Source organism: Anopheles merus, chromosome 2L, assembly GCF_017562075.2.
Source record: "Anopheles merus strain MAF chromosome 2L, AmerM5.1, whole genome shotgun sequence".
Classification (NCBI taxonomy): domain Eukaryota; kingdom Metazoa; phylum Arthropoda; class Insecta; order Diptera; family Culicidae; genus Anopheles; species Anopheles merus.
The window spans coordinates 27,093,926-27,118,814 of NC_054083.1; the positions used below are offsets into that span (position 1 = coordinate 27,093,926).

General features: G+C 50.1%; 2 protein-coding genes across 15 annotated transcripts in view; one reads left to right on the forward strand and one right to left on the reverse strand.

Moving 5' to 3' along the window:
• LOC121594614 (filamin-C) overlaps window positions 1–21,455 on the forward strand; it is a 42,181-nt gene extending 20,726 nt beyond the window's left edge. For 8 of the 9 annotated variants that reach the window (XM_041918068.1, XM_041918071.1, XM_041918070.1 and 5 more), the window contains 10 exons: window positions 8,058–9,069; window positions 9,155–9,375; window positions 11,742–11,890; window positions 13,912–13,984; window positions 14,073–14,260; window positions 15,483–17,093; window positions 17,172–17,379; window positions 17,444–17,572; window positions 19,232–20,778; window positions 20,854–21,455. In XM_041918068.1, coding sequence (XP_041774002.1) covers window positions 8,058–9,069; window positions 9,155–9,375; window positions 11,742–11,890; window positions 13,912–13,984; window positions 14,073–14,260; window positions 15,483–17,093; window positions 17,172–17,379; window positions 17,444–17,572; window positions 19,232–20,778; window positions 20,854–20,985 — 5,270 coding nt within the window. In that variant the 3' untranslated portion in view covers window positions 20,986–21,455. Of the gene's footprint in view, window positions 1–8,057; window positions 9,070–9,154; window positions 9,376–10,516; window positions 11,644–11,741; window positions 11,891–13,911; window positions 13,985–14,072; window positions 14,261–15,482; window positions 17,094–17,171; window positions 17,380–17,443; window positions 17,573–19,231; window positions 20,779–20,853 lie in introns of those variants that run through there. The other variant, XM_041918077.1, reaches the window with a different exon arrangement.
• A 178-nt stretch (window positions 21,456–21,633) lies between these two features.
• The window catches only part of LOC121591885, a 136,839-nt gene continuing 133,583 nt past the window's right edge, over window positions 21,634–24,889 (reverse strand). For all 6 annotated transcript variants that reach the window (XM_041912939.1, XM_041912940.1, XM_041912938.1 and 3 more), the window contains one exon: window positions 21,634–24,419. In XM_041912939.1, the coding sequence (XP_041768873.1) occupies window positions 23,546–24,419 (874 nt within the window). In that variant the 3' untranslated portion in view covers window positions 21,634–23,545. The remainder of the gene's footprint in view (window positions 24,420–24,889) is intronic.

Consider the following 24,889-nt stretch of genomic DNA (forward strand, 5'->3'; position numbering starts at 1 on the left):
GACCGTTGTGTTGCTACGAACCAAAATTGATCGTCCAATCGAGTGGCACCCGAAATAATTTGAAATGATTGAAAGATTCCAAACAACAACCAAAAAAAAACCTCCAGAAAATTACTCCCTGTGAAGGTATAATTAATGCATTATACCTACACACACACACACCGGTACACACACACACACACAACGAGAACTCACAGCATCGCAACGGCTTTCGGTTCTCTTAATCCACCCCTGTTGCTGTCTGTCTGTTCAACGGAGTTCAACGTATTTCCTCCCCCCGGAACGGTCCCCCCACCGACTGTAAGCTGACCCAGATTCTCGGAGCCGCTTTTCTCAAATGCTCCGCAGCATCTAGCGCTCTGTTGTTATCTCTCTCACTCGCACTGTGTCGCTCTTTTTTCTCTCTACCCCATTCTCTCTTGATCGTTGAGGCCTTCCCCCTCCTTCGCGAAGATTAAGAAGAAACAACACGAAGGGCAATAATACCGCTCGAAAGCCGAAGCGATAAAGCAGAAAACGCACCGCCGATGCACCACCTACCCACCACCGCACGCCACTCACACAGCCCATTTGGGTACTGTTAAGGGCAAACCCCCTGGTGCATATATATATATATATCTACACATTTCCGCCATCATGAATACCGTTCGAATGGATGGTGTGTGTGTGCGTGTGTGTGAGTGCCTTTTTTCTATCCCGCGCGGAATGCACTTCCTTCGACCGATCGCTCGGTTGGAGATTAATGATGATGAAATGTAATGCCCGACTCAGAATCCCGGCATCCCGGCCTTTCCAGAATCTGCGCCTGTGGTTTGGAATGCAGTGCCGGGAAACGAGAAATGAAAGGTGGGGCGGGGCAGAACCATTAGAACGGTACATTCTTAGAGAAATAGCACGATCGGAGGCTAATTAAAATGCTAGCCTCGTTTTTCTACTATCAATTCTCACACCACGGACAGCCCAAAACGCAAGGCCAGGGTGCTTGGTGCCTCGATGCTGTGGCGCATTTGGTTGGGGCTTTTGCATAACCCGAAAGCATAAACGCACCACATTCACTTTTTGTTTCGGTTTCGGTTGAGTTTCTTGAGCGACCGGCCCCAACAAACAAAAGCTCCTCAAGGTTAGCCGGGCCAGATTTCCACAAACGGCACATGCGGATTGCGGCTGGGGACAGGAAACTGCATTTAACTCCAACGACAACTACTGTACAACATCCTGTCTGCATTCATCAAAACGGCGGCCATTATGAGTGGCCGCTGCCATAATTCGCATCTCGTGCGATGGCCGTCCCACACCACCTTTGAAGCGGTCTTTTTGTGTTTCATTTTCCTACGCGCATCGTTTGTCCTGGGACACGGACACAGCCCAACAACAATGCGGGGTTGTTGGTGCCATTTTCCATTTTCTGCCAGCCTTCGGGGCGAGTGAATCGACGTGAATCGGCTGCAAACAATGATAAGAGCGGAAGACATTTTTCTTTAAATCGTCCGCCCTCGACCGCCCATCCTCGGTGGGCGTTGTTGTCTTCGAAGGCTAAAGTGTGTGTGTGTGTATTCATAAAGCAACAACCCTGCGTTAAACGTTCGACGAGATTTGGCGAACAAAAAACACGGCTTGGTGGTGGTGCGCGGCACCTTAAACGGCCAAACGAGCGCTGATTCATGCGTCCCGTAGCAAAGAGACAGCAACGGACGGCACTGCTGGGAAAACTGGTACTTCCCTGTGTGGTGGTAAATGCTTTTTCTTCGCTTTTTTTAAAATGACGTTTAACTCTTCGATCTTGTTCGTGTGGGTTGCATGGCGTTGGTTGAGCCACTGCCATTCCTCACCAGTGCATTCAGCGCAAAAAAGGCAAAGGTGTATTGTGAAATTGAAACACACTCATTCGTTTCTGAATCAATCGTCAGAAGGGAAACAGGCAATCCATCGACCTCTTCTTCCAGGTTCTAAACAACAACCAAAACTTTGCAAGTTTGCAGTTTGATCGCCTCGAGACCGCCTTTCTGCAACGCAAGCAACCCGTTAAAACTGTTTATTTTAAAATGCATTGCAAAGCGGTGGAGGTGAGGTTACAATTGCAAACCAAAACCAGCTACCTCGTTTACTAAACACTGCTCAGTGTCTCAAGGTTGATGACACACACCGGGGGAAAAAGGGCGCACCAACGCTTTGGTGCATATTTTCACGCTGAGTTGACGCTTTTTTCCCTCTTCTTTGTAAGGGCGGTGAAGACGGCCAGTGTGGGTCGATGCCGTGCTCGATCTCACCAATACGTCACACACACAGCTGTGTAAGGTGCACATTTGAGAAGGTTTTAGCACGATAAAGATCGACAAAATCGTTTTCTCCACACTCGTAACAGCGTTTACTGCTCGATTCCCGTCGACAACGCGATCGAGCGAATTGACTTAGCTGATGCATCACGCCAGTTTGCACTTTCGCAATTGCTTTTTAACTGTCTGAAGGCAGAGAAAGAGAGAGAGAGAGAAAGAAAGCATCCGTATTACTATTCGAATGAGCAAAAGCGACGAACGATCAGCATCGATAAATGCATACAAAGTGCGATGTTGCGATAACGCGGGTCCGCATTTAAATTGTGCACCATAATTGTGCGTGTGATTTCGACTCACACTGCCGATGCGCTTATCTCTTGACGCACCACGAGCACGACGAGAGTGCAGAGGAAAATCATTGCAGACGCTTTCCCGCGCAAGTGATTGTTTTGTGGAAACGTTGTTTATATAATGCCACTGCACAGAGGATCGTTTTGCCTTTCCTTAAGCTCAAACGATTCGATTTCGATTTGTGAAAACAGTGAAATATCAAGCGTGTATATAAATTGCGCCTCAATGATTTAATTTCAAATTACCAACACCGCCTCGCGCCTTACGGCCGGTGCCGTACTGGCAATTTTAATTACCGAGCGATTAAACGTGCGCCGCGTGTACGGTAATTTACGTAATAAAAGCCAATTTTGTACGGCCACGGGGAGGTCTTCACTGCTTCCGGCGGCACCCAATCGACCGTGCCCTAATGCCTAATGGTTCGGCCCCAAAAAGGGTGGTCCTTTTCGGTGTCCCCTCAAGGGTGGAATAAGAGAGAGCGAGAGAGAGAGAGTGGTCCAGCCGTATGCAGCACAAACTACTGCACTGGGACTGCATGACTGCACCGCTGGCTGGTTGCCATTGCATTGGGAGAAAGTCGCCTCTTTGGCTGACCATCGCATGTGAAACGATCTTCTCCGACGATCTGCATTCACACACACCCTGCGATCGTGTGCGCCCGCTCGTTTGTTCGTTTGTTGTGGTTTGTTTGCTGTTGGCTGAAGAAATGAGCGCTTCTCTCGCCTTGTACGCGCCCGGCTCTCGAGGTATCGAATTTTCCAAACGAGAAAGTTGTGCTGCACGGCACTGTGCGAACAAAGAGAAACGGACCGGCTGAAGGAAGCGGCACCAGCAGCAGCACCAGCAGCAGCAGCATCAGCAGTTGTTTTTTCACTTTCCCATTAAAATGCCGCACATTTTTCGAGGGTTTCGGCTTTTGTTGCAGGTTGCCCACAGCTGGTTGGCGAATAATTTAAAGCCACCAGAACGCACCGGTGTCTCATGGGGCACGGTGGGGTTGAGTGGAGTGGATTGCGTCAATGTGGTGCCGGCGGCTGTGAAAGGAGTCCCAAAACACCCCCCGGGAGCCAAACCCCGTGTCACAAGGGCGTGTTGCTTACGCGCCCTCTCGTTTAACCACCAATCGTTTGTCGCCCGGATCGAGCTTTAATTTGAGCAGTTGACGGTGGTTATTCCCGCGTGTTTAAATGGTGTACGTAAGTGTGAGTGTGTGAGTTTTTTTTCGCCAGTTCCCATTTTCTAATTTTCGGCACAATGGCTCGCCAAACAGGAAAACGCTTAATATTCGCATATTAACGTATTATGCAAGCGTTAGTCGCCACTCGGGCTGAATGATTGATTTATACTCGCTTACACAAGTATTTTGTTTCCTTCCCTCCATTCACTCAAACGGCCATAACAGTGCGTTACGGTTATGGTCGAAAATGAAGCGTGCAGCATTTGAATTATTTTAATTCACCACACCCGGGAGCTCACGGGGCGCTCGTTTGGGGCGCTTGGGTCGATGAACTGTGTCAATTGCTGGTTGGCTTTTAGTTTCATTTAACCTACCGAATAAATTGAAACGTATGATTCGATTCATACACTGCATAACGATCCAATTTTTTGTTAAATTAAATGAGTTAACCAATTTCTTTCACTCATTTTCGAGGTTCGTCGCTTGTTTGGCACGCACAAGTCTTTTGTTGTGAAATTGTTCCGTTTGCAGCACTTTTTCGCTCTCCCGTATATTTCGTGGGATAGATGATAGTTTCAAAACGCACACACACACACACACACGCACAGGGGACACTCCGCAGCACACCGAAAAACCGGTCCTTTTCGTCTCACCAAAATAGCTCAGCCCGGCATCTTGGGAGCTGGAAAGTGGAGAAATCCCGTGATGTGTGTGTGTTGCGCTTCTTGCTTCGCGTTGTTGCTTTGTTATTCGTTTTTTTTTATCGTCCAGAGGGTGTGGAGGGTGATGTACACACAATCTCGCCCCGTTGGCTGAGAAATGGACAAATCCACACACACAAATCCCACCCCGAAAACGACATTCCAACATTAGCGGGAACCAACAGCGACGTCCAACCCATCATCCCATGCCCAGCGTTGGCAGCGGAGGGCGACGGCGACGATGACATACGCACCGCAGGAATGGGAAGCAAAATGCAAATCAAAACAGCAAGATGAAAACAGGCCCCCTGTGCCACGTTTTACCTACACGTGGAGAGCTTAACGTGGCCGTCGTGGTTGGGTCGTGATTCGTGATGGTTTTCTTCTAGAATCTTCCATCCGAGTGAAGGATTGCTTTTGAAATAGTAGTAGCTTACGGCAAAACATGACATACACACACACATTGCATTCCCTCAAATGCACACACGCTTAGAGTATGTGTCGTGTTTAGGAATTAAATCCCGCACGGGAAAAAGCTGGCCGCAACAACACAATGTGTAAAAAAACAAAGCTTTTCGTACATTTCAAACCCATACCGACCACCGACCCACTTCCCATTTGAGGTCATTTTACTGTCCATTAAAACCCGGGTAAGCAGTTCCTTTCTTTCTGCTTCGCTGTCGCTGTTTGGGAAGCTTGCATATGCATAAAACATTACTCCAACCGCATTTCCCCCAATGGCAGAATGGGGTGTGCCATTCCGCCGCTGTTCGCGAATGACCTTCCGCCGGGCTGTGGTTGTGCTGTGACCAGTGACGTCGGTGGTGAGACGATGCTCATGTTTATTGATAAGAAGAAAAAACTTTCACCAAATGGGCGGTGTGTGTGTGGCGTTCACATACCGCTCCACCTCGGTGCGAGTTGAAGAGTTTTCCCGCACCCGCACCCGTGTGGGTGGACAACGGAAAACGAAAACGGACGGCGTGGAAAGCGAAATGTTCATTTCAAGCGGTCAAACTTTTCGGAACGGAAGCAACCGCTCCGGTTGTTGAAGGTTTGTGTGTTGAGGATGATCGACGAGAGGAATGAAAATAAAATTAAAGGTAATAACAGACACACACATAAACACCACCGAAGAGCTGACCATCTTCACTCGTTCGCTTTCGTTCCCTTTCGAGGTGGGTTAATTACCTCCCAAAAACGCAACGGGCCCTGATTGATCGTGATGGATTGCAGGAGGTGTTTTTGTTTGTCGAATCGATCAGATGGATCGGGTTGGCCGTTGTTTTTGCTGGTCCCTCTTCTTTTTGGAGGGTTGTGCCTTTTGCCATATACCGGCAGTAGTAGCCGGTAGCCAAAAGTGGGCAACTCAGGCAACCTAACGGGCGAGCCTGATTGGAAACGAATCGATTTTCCCTGCTCGCAGTAGTGGGCACTTTCACCTCGAGCGGCGTTGGTCCGAGAGACACAGTTTCTCTTTTCTTCCTCACTTCAAGGGTTGGCTGGAGTGGAGCAAGATGGTGGTGTGTTGTGTGCGCGCGTGTGTACGTCTGCATTAATACCACACGAACTGGACTGTTCGTGGGGACAGATCAATCAATGATGGAATGGAGAGAAGAAGAAGAAAAAACGACACAATCTCTCCAGCTTTTGTCCCAAGATGGAATGCCACTTTGCCGATCGCCGTACAGAAAGCGAGAGTGCCCGCCGAGTCCGTGTCCGTGCGCGGAGATAAATACCGAAATATGCTTGCCAATGCTATGTTTTATGCTCCCCCCCCCCAAAAAACCGGAAAGACTACTTGCCACACACATACACACTCCTGAACGAAACAGGCGGAGGGATATCGTGGGGGTGAGTTTCCGTGTTTTGGTGTTGCCACGTTGTCCAGCTTTTGAGACGACGAAATTCCTTCATGTACGATCGCGCGTTGAATAACTGCAGTGGTCATGTTTTACCTGCTTGTATAACACAACACCATACGCGTACACGAACCATCTTCAGCCACAACAGCACGCTGATGGATAGATAATTAATATTTATAAACACGCTGCCCCCTTTAGTTTGTTCCAACTCCCAAACGTGTCGATGGTTTTGCTGATGTACCAAAGCTCTGTGGTCAAGAATTTGCCTTCATGTCCGATGCAGCATTCAACAGATTGACGGGAGAAACTAAAATCCGAGCGAAAACCCTCATTTTCCAGCTCATCTCACAGCAAATGTGTGTTACGAGAGCTTTCACGCCTTGCCGTCCCCAACAACGGCGGGAGGGAAAAACGCGGCACAAGCGCCTACCCACGAAGAGATAATCTCCGGTCGTACAGACGGGATGGCTTGATTTTCCCGCAGCACCACCAAACGTCTCTATGTGTGTGTGTGTGTTTTGATGTGTGCTGATCGGTTCGTGCGCGGAAACGCGATCATTTCACACGCGACGTACGCCACGCCACACTCGCGTAACCTGATTTCTGTCTGCAATTAAGAGCAAAAAAACGCTTGGCACAGTCCCTCCCATGTGTGTGTGTGTGTGTTTTTTTTGTTATCTTCTTGCCTTCTTCTTCTTCCTCTTCTTCTCAACTGCAATTCCCCAATTGAGTACAACTACACCACCCCTCTTGCCTTCATTATTAATCTTATTTGGTAATCGGAACGCGTCCCACTGCGCAACAGTCCAAACCGTACGCTGAGGGGGGGGGGACACGGGGAAAATAAATTACTGTTTGCTACATTTTGCCCTGCATCGGGCGCATCTTTCCGGGTTCGCGTCACCTTGGGGAGTGCATTTTTGGATGCGCTGCATGCGCAACTATTGGTTTACTTTTCATGCGGTGATCGTGCGCAATCGATAAGACACACTTTACTGCTCCAACACCAGGGGACCAACTGTCCGCCGAGGCAGCTTTCGTTGTCAAACATGTGCTGTTGTTCATATTGATGTCCACCAAATGGCATCGTTCACATTGTTTCGTGTTCGAGTCGCAGGGGTCTCTCTCTCTTTTGTGTAGAGCTCCTCAGACTGCTTTGGACTGCTTTTAAAAGACAGCGCATTGACCGACAAGGGTGGCTACTTTTATGTCAAGATCTCCCACACAGACAAGCGGGATAGGTGAAGGAGATCGAGATGAGATTTTAAAAGCCAAATTGATGTCCTCGTAGTATTTTGATAAATGGACAACCGTGGACTGATCCTCGGATAGATTCAGCCCTATTTGAGTGTAATTTAAAGATGATCTTTTTAATTTCTGAGGGACTTTTGGGCGAGATGAAGATCGACATGATGGAACATGTGACGGAAGTCATTGTAGATGACGGAGGGTATATGGAATATGTACACGGAAGTCGTTGTAGATTCTATCATTACTTTCTTCTGAATCTATTCTATGATATTCTGAACTGAAGATTCGTCAAATCGGTATTATTTAACGCACCTTGGAACAACTTTGAAGTATCTTTGTCTTTGAATTATCCCAATTCTTTTATTTTTATCAACTATGTTCTGGCACCTCAACTAACCTGCTCCCCTCTTCTTCTTCTTCTTCTCCCCCTCCCCCGCAGGCTCACCTTGGAATATCAACATCATGTCGTCACCAGGGCTCACGGCTCTCGGTGAGTCCACGCGGCTAGTGCCGGCGAACCTGCCGGCGGTTTTTGAGGTGCTGCCGCCCCCGGGCGCCTCGATCCGTGGCAGCGACTGCGTCGCCACCGTGCTCTCCCCGAGCAAGACCAAAGTGTCCGCCCGGGTGACGCACGAGTCGGCCAACGGTTCGCTCCGGATCGAGTTCGTCCCGTCGGAGGTCGGCACGCACATTATCGAAGCATCGATCGGGGGTACCACCCTCGTGGGCGGTCCGCTCATCGCCAAGGTGTACGACTCGAGCCTGATCCAGGTGACGGACGTGAACGGCGGTGTCGTTGGGCAGCCGTGCCAGTTCCGCGTCGACGCGAGCGCAGCCGGCGAGGGGCAGCTGGAAATTTCGATCAACGAAGGCGAAGTGCCAAACCACGTGCAGGTGGTGGGCGGTGGCCGCTGTTTGGTGTCGTTCACGCCCGAGCAAGCCAAACCACATCTGATCGATATCAAGTTTAACGGTGAAACGGTCATCGGCTGCCCGTTCGTGTGCTCGGTCGCCGATACGAGCCGCGTTCTGCTGAACCTCACCAATCTGGAGCTGATCCCGGTCAACCGGCCGGCCTCGTTTCACATCACCGTCAGCGGTGGTGGTGCGGCCGAGCTGGCCGTCAGTGTGCGCGGACCGCAGGGTGAGCTGCCGGTGCGCGTAACCGGCGACATCCATGCCGGGTTTACGGCCGAATTTACGCCGAACCACGTCGGCGCGCACACGATCAACGTCGAGTACAATGGCTATCCGGTGCAGGGCACACCGTTCGTGGCGAAATCGTACGACGCCACCAAGGTGGCGGTCGGGTCCGTGTCCAAGGGTACGGTCGGCCGGCCGGTACAGTTCACCGTCGATGCGGGCGACGCGGGCGAAGGCAACCTCGAGATAACGATCTCGGCCAAGGGCCACAACATTCCCACGCAGGTGCATCCGCAGGGAAATGCCAAGTAAGTGTTTGCTAGCTACTGCTGACGCTCCCAAGTAAGCGAAGATCTTAACGAAACTCATCTGATCTCGTTTTTCCCTTCGCAGATTCGCCGTCTCGTTCGTGCCGGCCGAACCGTGCGAGCACATCATCAACGTGTCGTTCAACAAAATGCTTGTCCCCGGCTGCCCGATCACCGTCATCATCAACGGCGGCACGACCGGGCCGCAGGTGTCGCTCGGCGGGCCCGGCCCGCTCCACATGCCCAACTCGCTGGTCATCAACCACGCCGGAGGCCGCCTGGAGGACATCGAAGTGAACGTCGAAGGTAGGTGGTGGCCACCGGTCGTCCCCGGAACCGTAGATACTAGCGTAGTGTTTGTGTAACTTTGTTATCCTGCGTGTGTGTATGTGTGTTGTTTTGTGTATTTGTATAAGAAATATTCTCAATTACTATTCCGTTCTTTTTTGGGGTTCAATTTGCGATCTTTACGCAGAATACTTATTACTATCGTACTGTTATTAGCACGTTAAGAATTGTTTGTAGTCTGACGTCTGTCACACTGTATCACACACACACACACACAAACACACAATCCTTTTCTCTCTCTCTTTCTCTTCCTCTATCTGAATATTCCTTTTCAATAACGCGTTTTTTGTTAGTACACCGTACTCCGTAGCCAGTATCATTAGCGCGATCTTCTTGCTAGACAATCCCTTGTTCGTGTTCCCAAAATTTCGCCTTTTTTACCATACATCACACTTTACCCTCATCTGTTCTCTCACTTCTGATTTGGGTGCTAGATCCTTACTGCAACTAGCGAGCGATATTAGACTCCTACACACACAAACCTTTCTATCGTTTTTTTGTTTTATGTGTTTTTTGTTGTTATTAAAATTCGTCCCATTTTTTTTTGCAAAATTCACACACGGGCATTTTGGAGTTACAAAACTAAAGCAAAAGCTCTCAATCGACTACCATTCCGGGGCAGCACTTCACCCATTTAGAGAGATAGGCATATCAAGCTAAATCGCGTGCACAGTGCATTGGAATGCTGCAGGGGAGAAAGGAGGAGCGAAAGGTTTCGATCACGGTACAAGTGATTAGTAAATGGTCCACACCAAAGAAAAACCTTTAAATAGCAATTTGTGAAAAGCGTACGAGAGAAGAAAAAGGAATTATTTCTTTAAATGTGTAACATAACCTAAAAAAAAGACATGATTGTGGTTGAGATTCAGATTCTCCAATCAGTCCTGGCAAGTAAAACATAAAAGGAGCTCATCATTTCCAATTTCCCTTTTTGGCTCAAACTCAAAAGGATCGAAATTTTTCAAACCAACCACAATCATTGCAAAGAAGAAACAAACAAACAACCCATTTTTTAACCCGTTCTAGCACTGTAAATGAATCGTTTTAATCTGACCGGAGGTCTTTCCCCATTTTCTTCTGTTTTACATGTACATTCCAGGGCGCCGTAGACTTTTGTACTAGAAACACTTTGATTGATTGATTGATTTAATTTCTCCAGTCTTTTTTTTTAAATTGATCGTTCCCCTGCGTTACCGTTTTTGGATGTTGTGAATAATATTAGCTTATTGTCGCCACCAACACACCCCGGCCTCCAAGGCTTTGGTGGCTTTTTTTAAACTAAATTTGGTTCTAAAACCCCTTCCCTAGACGGTGGAACGATGCCATGGCAACACAGAAGCCATGCAATCTCCAGCGATGCCTCCCCTCACGCGTCCGTCTTTATCACGCTCGCTGCAAAAAAGGCGCCTTTTAGCGCGCAGCCTGCTACAATTTGCCATCCTCGACCGTACCACGTGTACGAATCCATGCTTGTTTGTTTTAAGTCTATTCATTTCGAGCGCTTTATTGCAACGTCCTTCGCTTTGTAATTTGTTTTTTTTTTTAACTTTAATACAAATTAATCCAACAAGCATCTCTCTCATGCAAAAACAGATTTCTAACACTCTCGTTGAGACCGATTGATCGATTGGCTAGAAGATAAGCAATATTAATAATATTAAGAACCATTAAGCCATTAACATTAGCACCATTAAGGCATGTTAACCAACAAACTGTAGTGACGGTAGCAGAACAAAAGGATACGAAAAATGTGGGGAGAAAAGAGAAAAAAAACATATGTTAGAAATATGCTTTTTTGTATCACTCACACATAACACACGTATTTATTACTCACAATCGACACATTCCACCAACCAATCCATACAAGTTGCTAACACTCCAACACACACACACCACAGTTATATTTCTTTTGATGTATGTCGTTGATTTATACCTTATTTCGGCGTGGGTTCTTGGTGTATAATAAATAAACAAACCAACAAACCAACAAAATTTCTGACTAATAAATCCGCATCTTTTGCATTATATACGTGGCATGGCGTGAGTACACTCCCTCGTTGCTGTAAGTGTCCCTCTTGTAGAAATCACCTCCCTTGGTGTACGTCCCTTTGCTTCCCATACTCCTTACTGGTTTTTGTTATGGCTGGGGGTCAGGGGAGTCTACGAAGGAGATAGTCCCGCCCCAGCCTGCCTGTAGATACACTCTCGGTTCCTTTTTAAAACGCACAAAAAACCTTAAACTGAACCATAAAGTAAAGTACCGAAAATCAAAACGCGAATCCGTTCCGACACTTCACTCCCATCCCCCCCGCTTCACACTACAGGCCCCTCCGGTCATTCGGTACCGGCGCAGGTCTTACAGACGGCCGACGGTGTGTTTAAGGCCGAGTTTGTACCGCGCGTTGTCGGCGAGCATCGGGTCAGCGTAACCGTCGAGGGACAGCCGACCGTCGGCAGCCCGTACTCAGCGAAGGTAAGTGAGATTGGCCATCCATTAGCGTCCTGCACCTACCCGTCAAGGTCGTTTGCGAAGAATGGGAATGGGCGTCAAGGTGTGATCGGGAAGTGTGGTATGGTGTGGCGATCGCTGTTTAGAATGCTGTTTTATTCCGGTGTGGAATGCTGAGGGATGGGCCGACACTGAGCTGTTTAATAATGTATAAGCTTTTGGAGCGATTTAATGATCACTGGAAGAATGTGGTTTTCACTTCAGTGGTTACGGCAAGTCACTCTACATTGTGGATCTCCAATGGATCCTAGGAACTCCAAACATTGAAGTTTTTCCAAACAACAACAGATTCCTTCCAGAAAGAAAAGTTTGCTGGCCACAAGCAACAATAAAACCACCCTAATATTGGTTTCATAAGCCCTAATTTTAATGCTTACGTCTCGTCGTCGCTAATCTGATCTCATTTACCGGATGACTGCCTCTGCTTACAGCAGTGTAAAAAAAACAGCTCTTTAATAATGAAACACAACCGTTTCTGTGTTCCGGGAGTGTAAGTGATATAATCATGCAATTTAGAAGTGACAGCACGGAGCAGTAGTAGCGTTGATCGGAGCGTTGGAACCAATTGATGCATCATTTCCCGGTCGGTTGAGTGTGTCATACGATGCACGACAGTAGATAGCGTTCGTTTGGAGTTTGTGTGCGTGTAGTATGCAAAACTGGGACATGCTTTTCGTGTGTTCAAATCATCCTAAACATGTCCAAACAAGACATTTACGAGGAGTTGTGAAATTGTTTGGTTAAACCTCGTTTTAACTTGAAGCTTAAGGCACGTCTTCTCCCGGCCGTATGGTTTCTTCCCTAAGTTTATTATACTTGTCCTAAAACCACCACCACCTTTTTATGGTCAAGATATACGGCACAGTTTTAGCTCTTCCATGTTTGCCTTCCCCGTTTACGCTCTAATGCGTTTTGAGAAATGAAAAGTGACTCTTTAAAACTGTAAAACCACCACACTTGAGGCCTAACCCCCACAAGCTCCAACTCTGTAGGGTAGTCCAATGTGTGTGTGTGTGTGTGTGTGTGTGTGTGTGTGTGTGTGTGTGTGTGTGTGTGTGTGTGTGTGTGTGGTGTGTGTGTGTGTGTGTGTGTGTGTGTGTGTGTGTGTGTGTGTGTGTGTGTGTGTGTGTGTGTGTGTGTGTGTGTGTGTGTGTGTGTGTGTGTGTGTGTGTGTGTGTGTGTGTGTGTGAGAGTGTGTGTGAGTGTGTGTGTGTGAGTGTGTGTGTGAGTGTGTGTGTTTTGTCCATAGTCATTGTAGCTTGACGAATGGGTAATTAAAAAAGCAAGAAGAACATTGCTCCCCTTTCTACCATCTTGCCTTCTTAGGGTGTATGTATTTGGATAACAATTTTTGGAGATACTGGGAACTCCGAAAAACTCCCACACTGACTCTACACTCCCAATTAATCGTGTCCAGAGCGTAGAAGTTGAGCTCCAGCACGAGAAGGTCACATCCATCATGAACCCTTAGAATAATGTATTGACGGAGACACGTGTGCAAGAGCAAACACGCCACAGTTTGCGCAAGGCAATGCGCATCAAAGCAACCCAGAGTTGTGCCTTAGGGGAAGCATTGTGCGCGTTCGGAGTATAATTACCGTTAATTATTAACTTTATTCGCGCTTGTGCAACAACAACAAAACAGTTCAAGTGTTAGGCCATAGAAAAGACCTCACACACACAACCACACATGGAAGTAGCTTTTACCCCTGGTGAGGAAGCGAGAAAGAAGCGCTAGATCAGCGTCAGTACGCTCACACCTCTCCAGTCTCTAACCAGTTCGCCCGTCCGCCCTCCCATTTAATCATTCCGATCACGTCGCGGCCCGTAGAAAGAAGGGTAGGGACAGCCGACAGGTTGAAAGTCTTTCCCGTCCGTGGCCAAAACCCAAGCGCTCATACTAACACCCGCTTTCCATTGCTATTCCATCTGCCCGGGCGAACGGGGGGAACCTACGCGAACACGCATCCATCATGCCACAACAGGTCTACGACGTTACCGCGATCAAGGTAAAGAACGTTAACAATGGAACCGTCGGGAAGCCGGTCGTATTCTTGGGTAGGTACAAACCCTTTGAACCGTGTGAAGAGAAAAGCTATGAAAGCATGCACTTACCCCTTATTATTGCTTCTTCCCATCGCCGCAGTCGAAACATCCCAGGCCGGACCGGGCAATCTGGAGGTGACGGTCAATGGCGGCCGCGTACCAACGTCCGCCCAGGCGCAGGGTCAACACACTTACGCGATCAGCTTCACGCCCCGCGAGGCACAGAACCACACGGTCGAGCTGCGGTTCAACGGGCAGGACGTGCCGGGCAGTCCGTTCACCTGTAAGGTAAGGCACATCCTCACGGCCACTCCCAATACCGCGCCTTCTGTCCGACCGGAAGAAAAGCATTGGCGTGTGGCCTAAAATGAACGGGGAGGTTTTAATTGACACACGATCGATTACGCTAGGGAAGGGTGGGAAAGTGTGTCGTTGCAAGTAATTCACCTGAGTGCCGGGGGCCCAGCCACTCTTTGGGGGCTTCCACGCTGGCAGTTGCAATTGATCCGGTGGCCACCGTTGTTGCTGTGTGCGATGTGTCGTGCGGGCGTTAGACGAAGCTGTTGCTGGTCGAGACGGTGCTGTCGGATACGGTTCCTGCACAGGGGGAAAGTATGTCCAAGAGTTTGTCTTTTTTGTGATGTTAAACGGAAAGGTTCACCAGGGAAAGAATTATTGAACAATTCTACTACAACTGCACTGTAGTGATGGATAAAGTTGGCAAAAATCCGGAGTCGACTCCGATCCGACTCCGAAAGGAAGGTTATTATCCGGAGTCGTTCGGAATCGTCCGGAATCTACTGTTGTGAGAAGTCGTCCGGAGTCGCCTGGAATCGGTTGGAGCTGAAATCGCCCGGAGTCAGCCGGAGTCAGCCTTCGAAACAAAGGCCTGTATACGAAGTGCACGCACAAAGTGAAAGACAAAAAAACCAAGACGAAATTAAATGCCTGATCACAAGTACATTACACGGGACAGCTCCTGTTGACTCCGACCGACCGCGATTTCGGTCGACTCTGATTTACTCCTGACGACTCCGGACGACTCCGACTCCGGGCGGAACTAGTGGGAAAGATTTTGACGGAGTCGGATCGGATTCGTTTGTGCGCTACAAGGAGCACATCACTCCTACACTGTCACAACTTTCAATGGTTACTAAGATCTTCTAAGGACAGTGGTCGGCAAAGCAAAGTTCGCGAGTGGGACGTGGCTCTTTGCTGCCTAAATTAGAGCCATTCCCCCCCCCCCCCTTTTATACAGTGTCATACATTCTACTGGTGGTTTTATAAATGTTGTTCTTTGCGTCGACCTCTAAGGGTATTTTTATGTATTTTTGTCCCTCTTCATTTCAAAACTTGCTGACCACTGGCTTAGTGTTGTGTCATAAATGTCACCTTACAACCAAAACAAAGCGTTGCCATCTCTCCAAAATGTCGCGGGACAGTAGTACTCTCTCCCAAGCTCCCCATTTCTCCATTTCTAACACCTTTTCCCTCCTCTTTTTTCTTTTAGGTATCGCCGGCCGCCCGCATCGTGAGCAGCGATCTGACCGACAAGGTAAGCGTCGGCCATACGTTTGACTTTGTCGTCGAGTCCGACATTGCGCCCGTGGTGGAAGTGCTCGGCCCTGCCCGTCGTCCCGTCCGTGCCGACATTGTCCCGGCGGTCCCCCCAACGTCCGGCTATCGGGTCAAGTTCGAACCGGTCGAGGTCGGTGACCACTCGGTCGAGGTACGGCTGCCGGGCAGCGGTCACGTCGAGGGCAGCCCCTTCCTGCTGAAAGCGTACTCCGCCGAGAAGGTGGTCGTCACGGACATACGGCCCGGTGTCGTAGGCAAAAGCGTCAGCTTCGGCATCAACGCGAGCCAGGCCGGGGCGGGCAATTTGGAGATCATCGTTGCGGTGGGCGGCAAGAACGTGCCCAACTTTGTGCAGTCTGAGGGAAATGCACGGTTCAAGGTGAACTTTAAGCCGACGGAAGCGGCCACCCATTCGCTGTCGGTCCGGTTCAATGGCTACCCGGTGCCGGGATCACCGTTCGCCTGCCACGTCACGCATGCGCCCGTTTCCCTCTCGAAAGCGATCGCGACCGGCGAGTGTCTGCGGCAGGCACCGGTCAAGGCGGAGAGCGTGTTCGAGCTGGAGGGTTTCGATGGCATCGATCCGCAGGTGCTGATAACGGCCCCGTCCGGCGACACCGTCACGTCGCGCGTCAGCTTCCGCGACGAGGTGCATCTGGTCGCGTTCGTGCCGACGTCCGTTGGGCGTCATCTGATCAGCGTCACCGCGAACGACCAGCACATCAACGGATCGCCGTTCTCGTGCAACGTGTTCGATGTGTCGCGCGTATCGATCAGTGGACTGGATCCGCGCAGCACGATGGCTTCGCTCGGGGTGCCGCTGACGTTTAGCGTCGATGCGGCCGGTGCCGGCGAGGGAACACTGGAGCTTGTCGTGTCCACCGCAACCAGCACGGTGAAGGCGGAGGTGACGGCCTGCGCCCGCGGGCTGTACGACGTCACGTTCATACCGCAGAGCTGCGAGCCGCACTTTGTCAACATCACGTTCAACGATCTGCCGGTCGAGGGCAGCCCGTTCCGGTGCGAGGTGCAGCAGAACACGCAGCACGTGCAGGTGGGCAACACGACCCTGATCGATCTGATGGCGGACGACCAGACGGTGGAGATATTCGACCCGGAGAACAAGCTCGTCCCGTTCACGCTGTCGCGCAAGGCGGCCGAGTTTCGGGCGGCCAAGATTGGCCAGTACGTGGTGCGGTACATCGATCAGGAGACGCGCAACTTCATTGCGGCCCGCACGATCAACGTGTTCGACCCGTCGATGGTGAAGATTGTGGAGGTCGGCGAGGCGTACTGCCACAAGCCGGCGTCGCTCGTGGTGTCGACGAACGAGGCGGGACAGGGTACGCTTACGTCGATGGTACGGTGCGGTGGGCTGGAGGTACCGCATTCCATCCGCGGCACGGCCAATGGGGGCGTGTGGGAGATCGTGTACCATCCGACGCGCGTCGCCCCGCACAAGATCATGATCCTGTACAACCAGGTGCCGATCTCGAACAAAGCCATCGAAATCAATGTCCTGGCGCCGGCGATGAGCAAGGAGGTGAGTAGGATTTTGAATGATTCTTACCCCAGAGAGACTGAAACGTGTGTCTTTTTCCTCATTTTCCATGTCTTCTAGATCACCGTGAACGGGTTGGGATTGTATCAGGCGCGCGTTGGCAAGACGACCTCGTTCGCGATCGACACCGTTGGCCATCCGGCGCGTGAGTTTGATGTCGTTGTGTCCGGCCCGGGCGGTCAGGCACTGCCCGTTCGATGCTACCAGACCAAGGGAGGTCATTTGCAGGCCGAGTTCACCGTCCAGAAAGTTGGTCAATGTTTGATTGGTAAGAAGAAGCAAGCTTTTCGATCAAATTCAGGGTTTAATAACGCTTCTTTTCACCACTGCAGATGTTCTCCATCAATCGAAACCATTGATGGGCAGTCCGTACACGTGCGAGTCGTACGATCCGACCAAGATTCAGCTGCAGAAGGTGCCGAAGATGAACCTTTGCGCCAACTCGCCCATCTCGTGGATAGGTAAGTTCTTCCCAATGCCTTACGATCAGTGTTGTACCGTGGGGTTATTACCTTTTTACTTATATACTTACTTATCCGGCGCTACAACCGCTTTGCGGTCTTGGCCTGTCTCAGGAGTGTCCGAAACGGCTCACGGTCTCGCGCCTTCGTCTGCCAGTCCGTTATTCCGGCCTTAATGGCGGACGCCTCCACACCATTTTGCCACCTCAGTTAGGGCCTACCACGCCTCCTCTGTCATTGTGGACGGCCTAAAAAGACTTTTCGAGCTGGTTTCCATATGTAGAAAATGGCCAGTCCACCGAAGCCTGGCGAGCCTGATACGTTGTACGACCGAGGTCGCCGTACATCTCGTATAGCTCGTCATTATAGCGGCTCCTCCATTGTCCTTCCACACATACGAAGGCCAAATATCCTTCTGAGCATCTTCCTCTCGGTCGCGGCCAATAGGGTTTCGTCAGATTCGAACAGTGTCCATGTCTCAGAGGCGTATGTGAGTACTGGTACTATATAGGTACTATATAGTCCCAGCTTCGTCCGTCGCGACAGGTTCTTTGAGGTAAACTGATTTTTCTGGCTGTAGAATAACCGGATGGCAGCCAGCATCCTTGCGCGCAACTCAGCTTCCATGCTATTGTCGTTGCTGACTTTTGCTCTGCCGCCTGCTCGATCCCTTAGTAGGCTTCTGCTACATAGGAGAGCCGCAGACCAATGATGTCTATATCATCAGCGTAATACCTTTTTACCCAGTATTTTATTTTTTGGGGTTTTTTTTCTGGGTTTTTTACCTTTTATCACTTCCATTAAAAAACTTATCTTATACTTATACGCAGTTTAAGTAAATGCATGGCCTGTTTACCTACCTTCTTAATACTTTTTATTATATTTCTTACGAGATTATAATTCAACACCATTGAAGATATCGTGCAATCAGATCTTGGCTTGTTAACGATTAGTTCAATGTTTTCGGAAAAAAATGCTCGGATTAATCATAAAATTTCCAACATATTTAATCATTAAGAGCACTTACTTTTTCCTCAAATTGAGAATTCAAATCTTTCTATGGATTCTAAGAAAGCATTTCTTATCAAAAAGTTGAACACGCGCATCATTAAAGCCTTTTACCCGGTACATTTGGCTGCTTCTAAATTAGATCTATTAGATCAAGGTACGTTTGTTAGGCTACCATTTGTTAAAAAAAAATGGATTCAAACGGGATTATACATAACGCGGCATTCAAAAGAAAATTGTCAACTGTGGAAAGATCTTTAAGCTATTTTGAGTGAATGCACAACAAAAACCGTTACAGTTTATCCACTTATCGAGCTGGAAAACTATCGCATTGGTGGTACAATTATGGTTTAAGCAACGACATATTTCCCCCCTCCAGGCTTGGAACCTATGACGGGCATTTTGAGGATTACGAGTTGAGGACTGCATCACGGCAGTCATGTCATAGATACCAATTACATCCAATAGCCAAAAAATGGCATTAGCTTTTGCGTCATTGAAAAAAAAACACAATTTGCACTTGAAAATACCGTTTTTACCGGGTATCAGATTGAAAATGCTCGATTTGGTACATCCCTGCTTACAGCCAAACCCCCAAATGTCTCTTCTCTTCTTTAATTTCCATTTTCCTTCCATTTTCTCCCGGTACAGTGCAATCGGAATCGGCCGGTGTGGCCGAGATCGAGGTGACCGTACTGTCACCCACCGGCCAAAACGTCCCCGTGAAGCTGACCCAGCAGGATGACTACGAGCATTCGATCGAATTCGTACCGCAGGCGGCCGGACACTACAAGGCCACGGTCATGTACGGCGGTGAGGCGGTCCCGAACAGCCCCATCACGTTCGCCGTCCAGTCGGCCGGTGGCAAGAGCGACAGCCACGCATCGGGCAACGGGCTGGAGGTGGCCCACCGGGGCAAGGAAACCTCGTTCGTCGTGTTCTGCCCGACCGCACCGAACGTGCAGATCGAGCGGACCGACGAGCAGGCGGAGCGCATCGAGCCGCGCATCAAAAACATGGGCAACAACCAGTGGAAGATCTTCTACACGATCCTCACCGTCGGCCGGTACGAGATACGGGCGAGCTGCACGAACCGTGGCCCCCTGCCCGGTTCGCCCTGGAACATTGCCTGTCTCGATCCGGCCAAGGTCACGCCGATCGGTGGCTGGGGCTCCTGTCTGGACAGCAGCGGGAAGCTGGTGCTGCCGAGCAAGATCGTGTTCGACACGAGCATGGCCGGACCGGGCGAACTCACCTGCTACGTGGACGATGCCGAGGTGATGGTGGAAAAGCAGGGCAGCGGCAAATGCGTCCTCTTCCTTTCCGACGACGGGCTGGCCAAGGGTGAGCACAGCTTCGACCTGACCTGGTCCGGGCTGCCCATCTCGCAGAGTCCCGGCTTCGTGTACGTCACCGGCATGACGATCGGCTCCGACCGGGTAGTGCTAACCGGGCGCGGTCTCACCACGGCCCAGGTCGGCGAAGTGTCCCACTTCACGATCGACGCAACGGACGCCCTGTCCGGCAAGCCGGAAGTGCACATGGCGTACGATGACGGTGAACCGCTCCCCGTGACGCTACTCCAGCCCCGCCCGAACGAACTGATCTGGCTGGCATCGTACAACCCGCACAAATCGACCGGTGGCCCCCTCAGCCTCGAGGTGGAATGGAACGGGCGCATTATCAAGGGCTGCCCCCTAACGATACCGGTCGGACCGGCCGTCGATGCAGCGAAAGTGCTCTGCTCTGGCGAGGGGCTGCGCAATGGCGTCGTGGGGCGGGAGATTAAATCCTGGATCGATACGCGCCGCGCAGGGCCGGGCGAACTGACCGCCCACTGTGCCGGACCGCGCAAGGTTGCGTACTGCGAGCTGTACGATCATGGCGACGCGACGTTTACGCTGAACGTGAAACCGCAGGAACCGGGCCGCCATACGCTCACGATCAAGTACGGTGGGCAGCACGTGCCCGGGTCGCCGTACACGCTGCGGGTTGTCGGGGCGCCGGACGCGAGCAAGGTGCGCGTGTACGGGCCGGGCATCGAGCATGGCGTGCTGGCGACGTTCCAGTCGCGGTTCATCGTGGATACGCGCGGTGCCGGCGCCGGCCAGCTAACGGTGCGCGTTCGCGGCCCGAAGGGTGCGTTCCGGGTGGAGATGCAGCGCGAAAGCCAAAAGGACCGAACCATCCTGTGCAAGGTAAGGCAGGGCAGGAAGACGAGTGAATTTGCCGTCAAATACATCAAAGCTAATCCTTTCTTCCCTCCATTGCAGTACGATCCCACCGAACCGGGCGACTATCGGGTGGAGGTCAAGTGGGCCGGCGAGCTCGTGCCCGGTTCGCCCTTCCCCGTGCTCATCTTCGACACGCAGGAGGAGCTGAAACGATTTCTTCACGGCAACTAACGCGTCTTGAGAGCAACAAAAAGAAAAGGAAAAAGAAAAAGACCCCCTTCTGTTAGCTTGTAAGCACGGGAAACACAGTAAAGCGTGTGGAGTGTGTGCTCCGGGACCCACCCATCGCTTGCCTCCATCCCACCACCACCTCTGTTTTGTCTAGCGACTTTGTGGTGTTGGCGCGGTGTGTTTTAGAGATGTGCCGAAACCGTTGTTAATTTTAATTGTTTAAGTTTTACTGTCCGTGCGTGGGCACGCACGCATGGTTCGTGTGTCCAACGATTACTTTAGCCTTTAGCCTCTAATAGTGCTAACCGAACGGATGAAAGGATGTTTAATGTTAAGAGAGAGTGAGGTAGTCCCGCCTGGGTGCGCTTCTGTTTTGTTAATTGTATAAAAAAAATGGCCTGCACCATGCGCGCTGCGGGAAACTAAACGAAATGAATTAATAAACTCGAACCTTGTTACACACATATTAATGATAGCAAACGAAGAAAATGGGAATCCAACGCAGTGCTGGCTTTTGTTTTGAAACGTTTCAAATGAAACCCTTTCACACGGGATGAAACATTTCACGACCGATGACTATGGGAACGAAATCAGGACAGGTTGGTTTGTTGTGATATTTTATTTAAATAATTATTTAAAAAAATCTAATTTAATGTTTCGAATTTATCGCTCTTTATTTTCTTTCATGCTCTTTGGTTACATATAAAATGAAAATATGATGAGTTAACATTCACCACCGCCACACACCTACTATCCAGCTCATCGTTTAACCCTCTCTCTTTACAATACTCGCACTCTTCATACAGAGATACTACTCAGTACTTCGCATGCTTTCTTCCGCCATATGCCTATATTTCCTTTGCTGCAACACTAAACACGTGCATTAAACCGTTGAAACATAGCTGCATTCATTCCCGTCTCTCTCGGTACTATTTGTGTTTGCATTAAATTACTAACAATAAAAACGACTCTACTCTATATGCGTTGCCCTTTCTCTACCTCTCTTTCTATAGTTGCCCTCTTTTTTCCCCTATATGTATGTATGTATATGTATGTATATGCAAGTGTTCCTACTGGATTGTTTGCAACTCACTGCTGCTTCTGTACAACAATGTGCACCCGAAACAATGTGTGCCTTTTTTATTGTTGTAAAGAAATATTGATAAAAAGCCAACCCAAAAGTGGAAAAGGAGGAAACAATAGATAACGATAGCGCTGAAACGACCGATAGAATGTAATCTCCACTTAACCACACACACACACACGCAGCACACACGTTTCAACCCCCTCAAAAAAGCACAACCCACCCAGTAGGCTGGAAAAAAGTCAATCTCGGCGTGACCATTTCAAGCGCCCGTTTGTTGTTTTTTTATTGGCCACCGTCGTTTTATTGCTGGTCGGCACAAAAAGGACATTCCAGGAAGGAAGGAACGGACAAATTAGTAATATCGAAAACCATAAAAATAAACGTTCGTACGTTTTCGGTTTTGTGCTGGAGGGGAGAAGGATTGAATTGACCCATCCAGCATTCCCAGCCCACAGTGTGAGCAGGAAAAATGGCCACCCAATCCAACGGAAGGGGGAGAAGTCCCCGTGTGTATGTGTGACCGTGTGTGCGGTTGTGTTTCATAATTCAGGCACATATTAAATTAAAAATTAATCTATTTTACTTCGACGGCGCGCTTTTCCGCTTTTCGTGGGCTACGACTAAAGGGTCAAACACACATACACATTATCCCCCGGCATTCGATCCCATCGTGATGGTGTTGCTGGCTATGGTTTGGGTGGGTGTGTGTGTGTATGTACTCTGGGCTGTTTCGTCCACCGGCTATTGTGCTTTTCCAGGAGGGAAGGAGCAGTTTGATGGTGGGCCAAAAGGATTAGCCGGCCGCTTTGGAGTGGACACTTATGCTGTGACGTAAAAGGAGGATTCAAAAGACCCACATCTTAGGCTCTGTGAGTGTGTCAGTAGTAGGGTGAGGATGGCAAAGATCTTTGCCTTTGTGGTGGCTGCCTATTCGCTTGTTATATCCATCCTACTCCTTTAGGTAGCTCTTTTGTCGTTGTCGTTCTCGTCTATACAGCTCTACGGAAATCCCAATGTTACACGTTTAATGATTCAAGCACTCTCGTCCGAAGCATTCGCCGAACGGCAGCATCGAGGTGTTTCCCGGAATGGTCGCCTAATCTTCCCTTCCCGGCCAGCCACAGCAGCCTTGTCACTCGGAACCAGCTCGGTAAAGTTACAACCAAGCCCCATCTGATGGCAGCTTTTTTGGATGGGAGACCGTTTGGGGTGTTCGCAAAACCAGCAAGTCAGCCACAATGCAACACACAGGGAGTGGTGTGAATGATGAAGGGGGGTTGTACACACACAAAAAAAAACTAGATTTTCATGGCTTATCAGGGTACGGGGGATAACTGCTCCTCTCTTTCTCTTTCTATCAGGGGCCGTACACTCTTTTCCGGTAACTGTGTGGTTCACATTTCTACTTGTTTTTTTCCTCCCCCCCCTCGAAAATAACACCCCTTTACGCCCTTTCGAAGCAGCATTACCAAGTTATAGTGGCGCTTCACTACCACCCACCACTGCTGCGGGTGCGGCTGCTTCGCTGGGTGATGATGCCGCTGCGGTTGCGGATTTGCTGACCGGTATAACCGTGGCCAGCAGTGGCGTCGAGTTAGAATTTAATAATGTACACGTGGCACCACCACTGGCACCGGCCAGTGGGTTGTTGCTGCTGTTGCTGGTGTAAACCGACCGGCCGGACGGTTCGATCGTGCCCGATATGGTAACAATCGTAACCAGATCCTTCGCTGCATTTTTCCCCGCCAGCACGGTTCCGGCCGGGCTGACGTCACACTCCTTAGTGCCGGCATCGTGGACCGGACTCAACGCCACCTTCTCCTCGCTGCTACTACTCCCCACTGTGTCAATGAGAGCGACGACGCTGCCGGGAATTGAATTTCGCTTGTCCGGCATGGTCGTCGTCGTCGTCGTCGGAGCGCATCGATCGTCGATTTTAATTATGGACGGTGCATGATGATGATTCACACCCGTCATCGTCGTCGTGCGGAGCAGCGGTCCACCGGTGGGTTGCGTAGTATTAGCATCACTTATTAGGCCGTGCACATCGCTCGTACTGACTGCTGGCAGTGTGGGCGCCTGCCTCGATGGCTGCTGCTGAGGTGGTTCGTGGTTCGGATGTACCGACCGGTAGCTCGGCGGTAGCGTACTATGGCCGTCGGCGGCACCGTACGGGTTCGGTGAGCTGCTCACCTGGAGCAGGTCGCCCGATGGCACTGCTGGCGGGGCGGCCACATTGTTCACACTGTTGCTCGAGCCGCCACCGACGGCGCCGCTGATAATGCCGCTAATGCCACCGAATATGCTGTTGCTGCTGCCGTTGTTGTACCGCGAGCTGAGGGGTATTCTGCAAGTGGCAAAAGGAGCAAAGGGGAGAGAAAATATAAGCAACGACGGTCAGCAATAGCTAGGGCAATATGATACGGGATGGACACCAAACCAAGCCATGAGGGCGATTTATCTTTTGGTTCCGCACTGGGCAAACAACACACCGGCCAACTTGCCACACACAACCACAACAATGGCTACTATGATGGCTAGAGCGACGTTTGGGGCTGCGCTGGTGCACACTGCAGTGGATAGACCCGTCACACTGCGTTTTGGATATTAAAGTTTCAATCACCAGTTTCGCACATAATTAGCAACATCATACACACGCACTACGTTGATGTGTGTCTTTGTGTGTGGGGTGCGAGGGGATGAGCGACACGTTGCGTAAATTATGAGAAAAACGCCAACTCATTCCACCAAATTACGCCTATCGAAAATCAACAGAGCTGGCAGCACGGCAGACACGTGTGCGTATGTGTGTTCGTC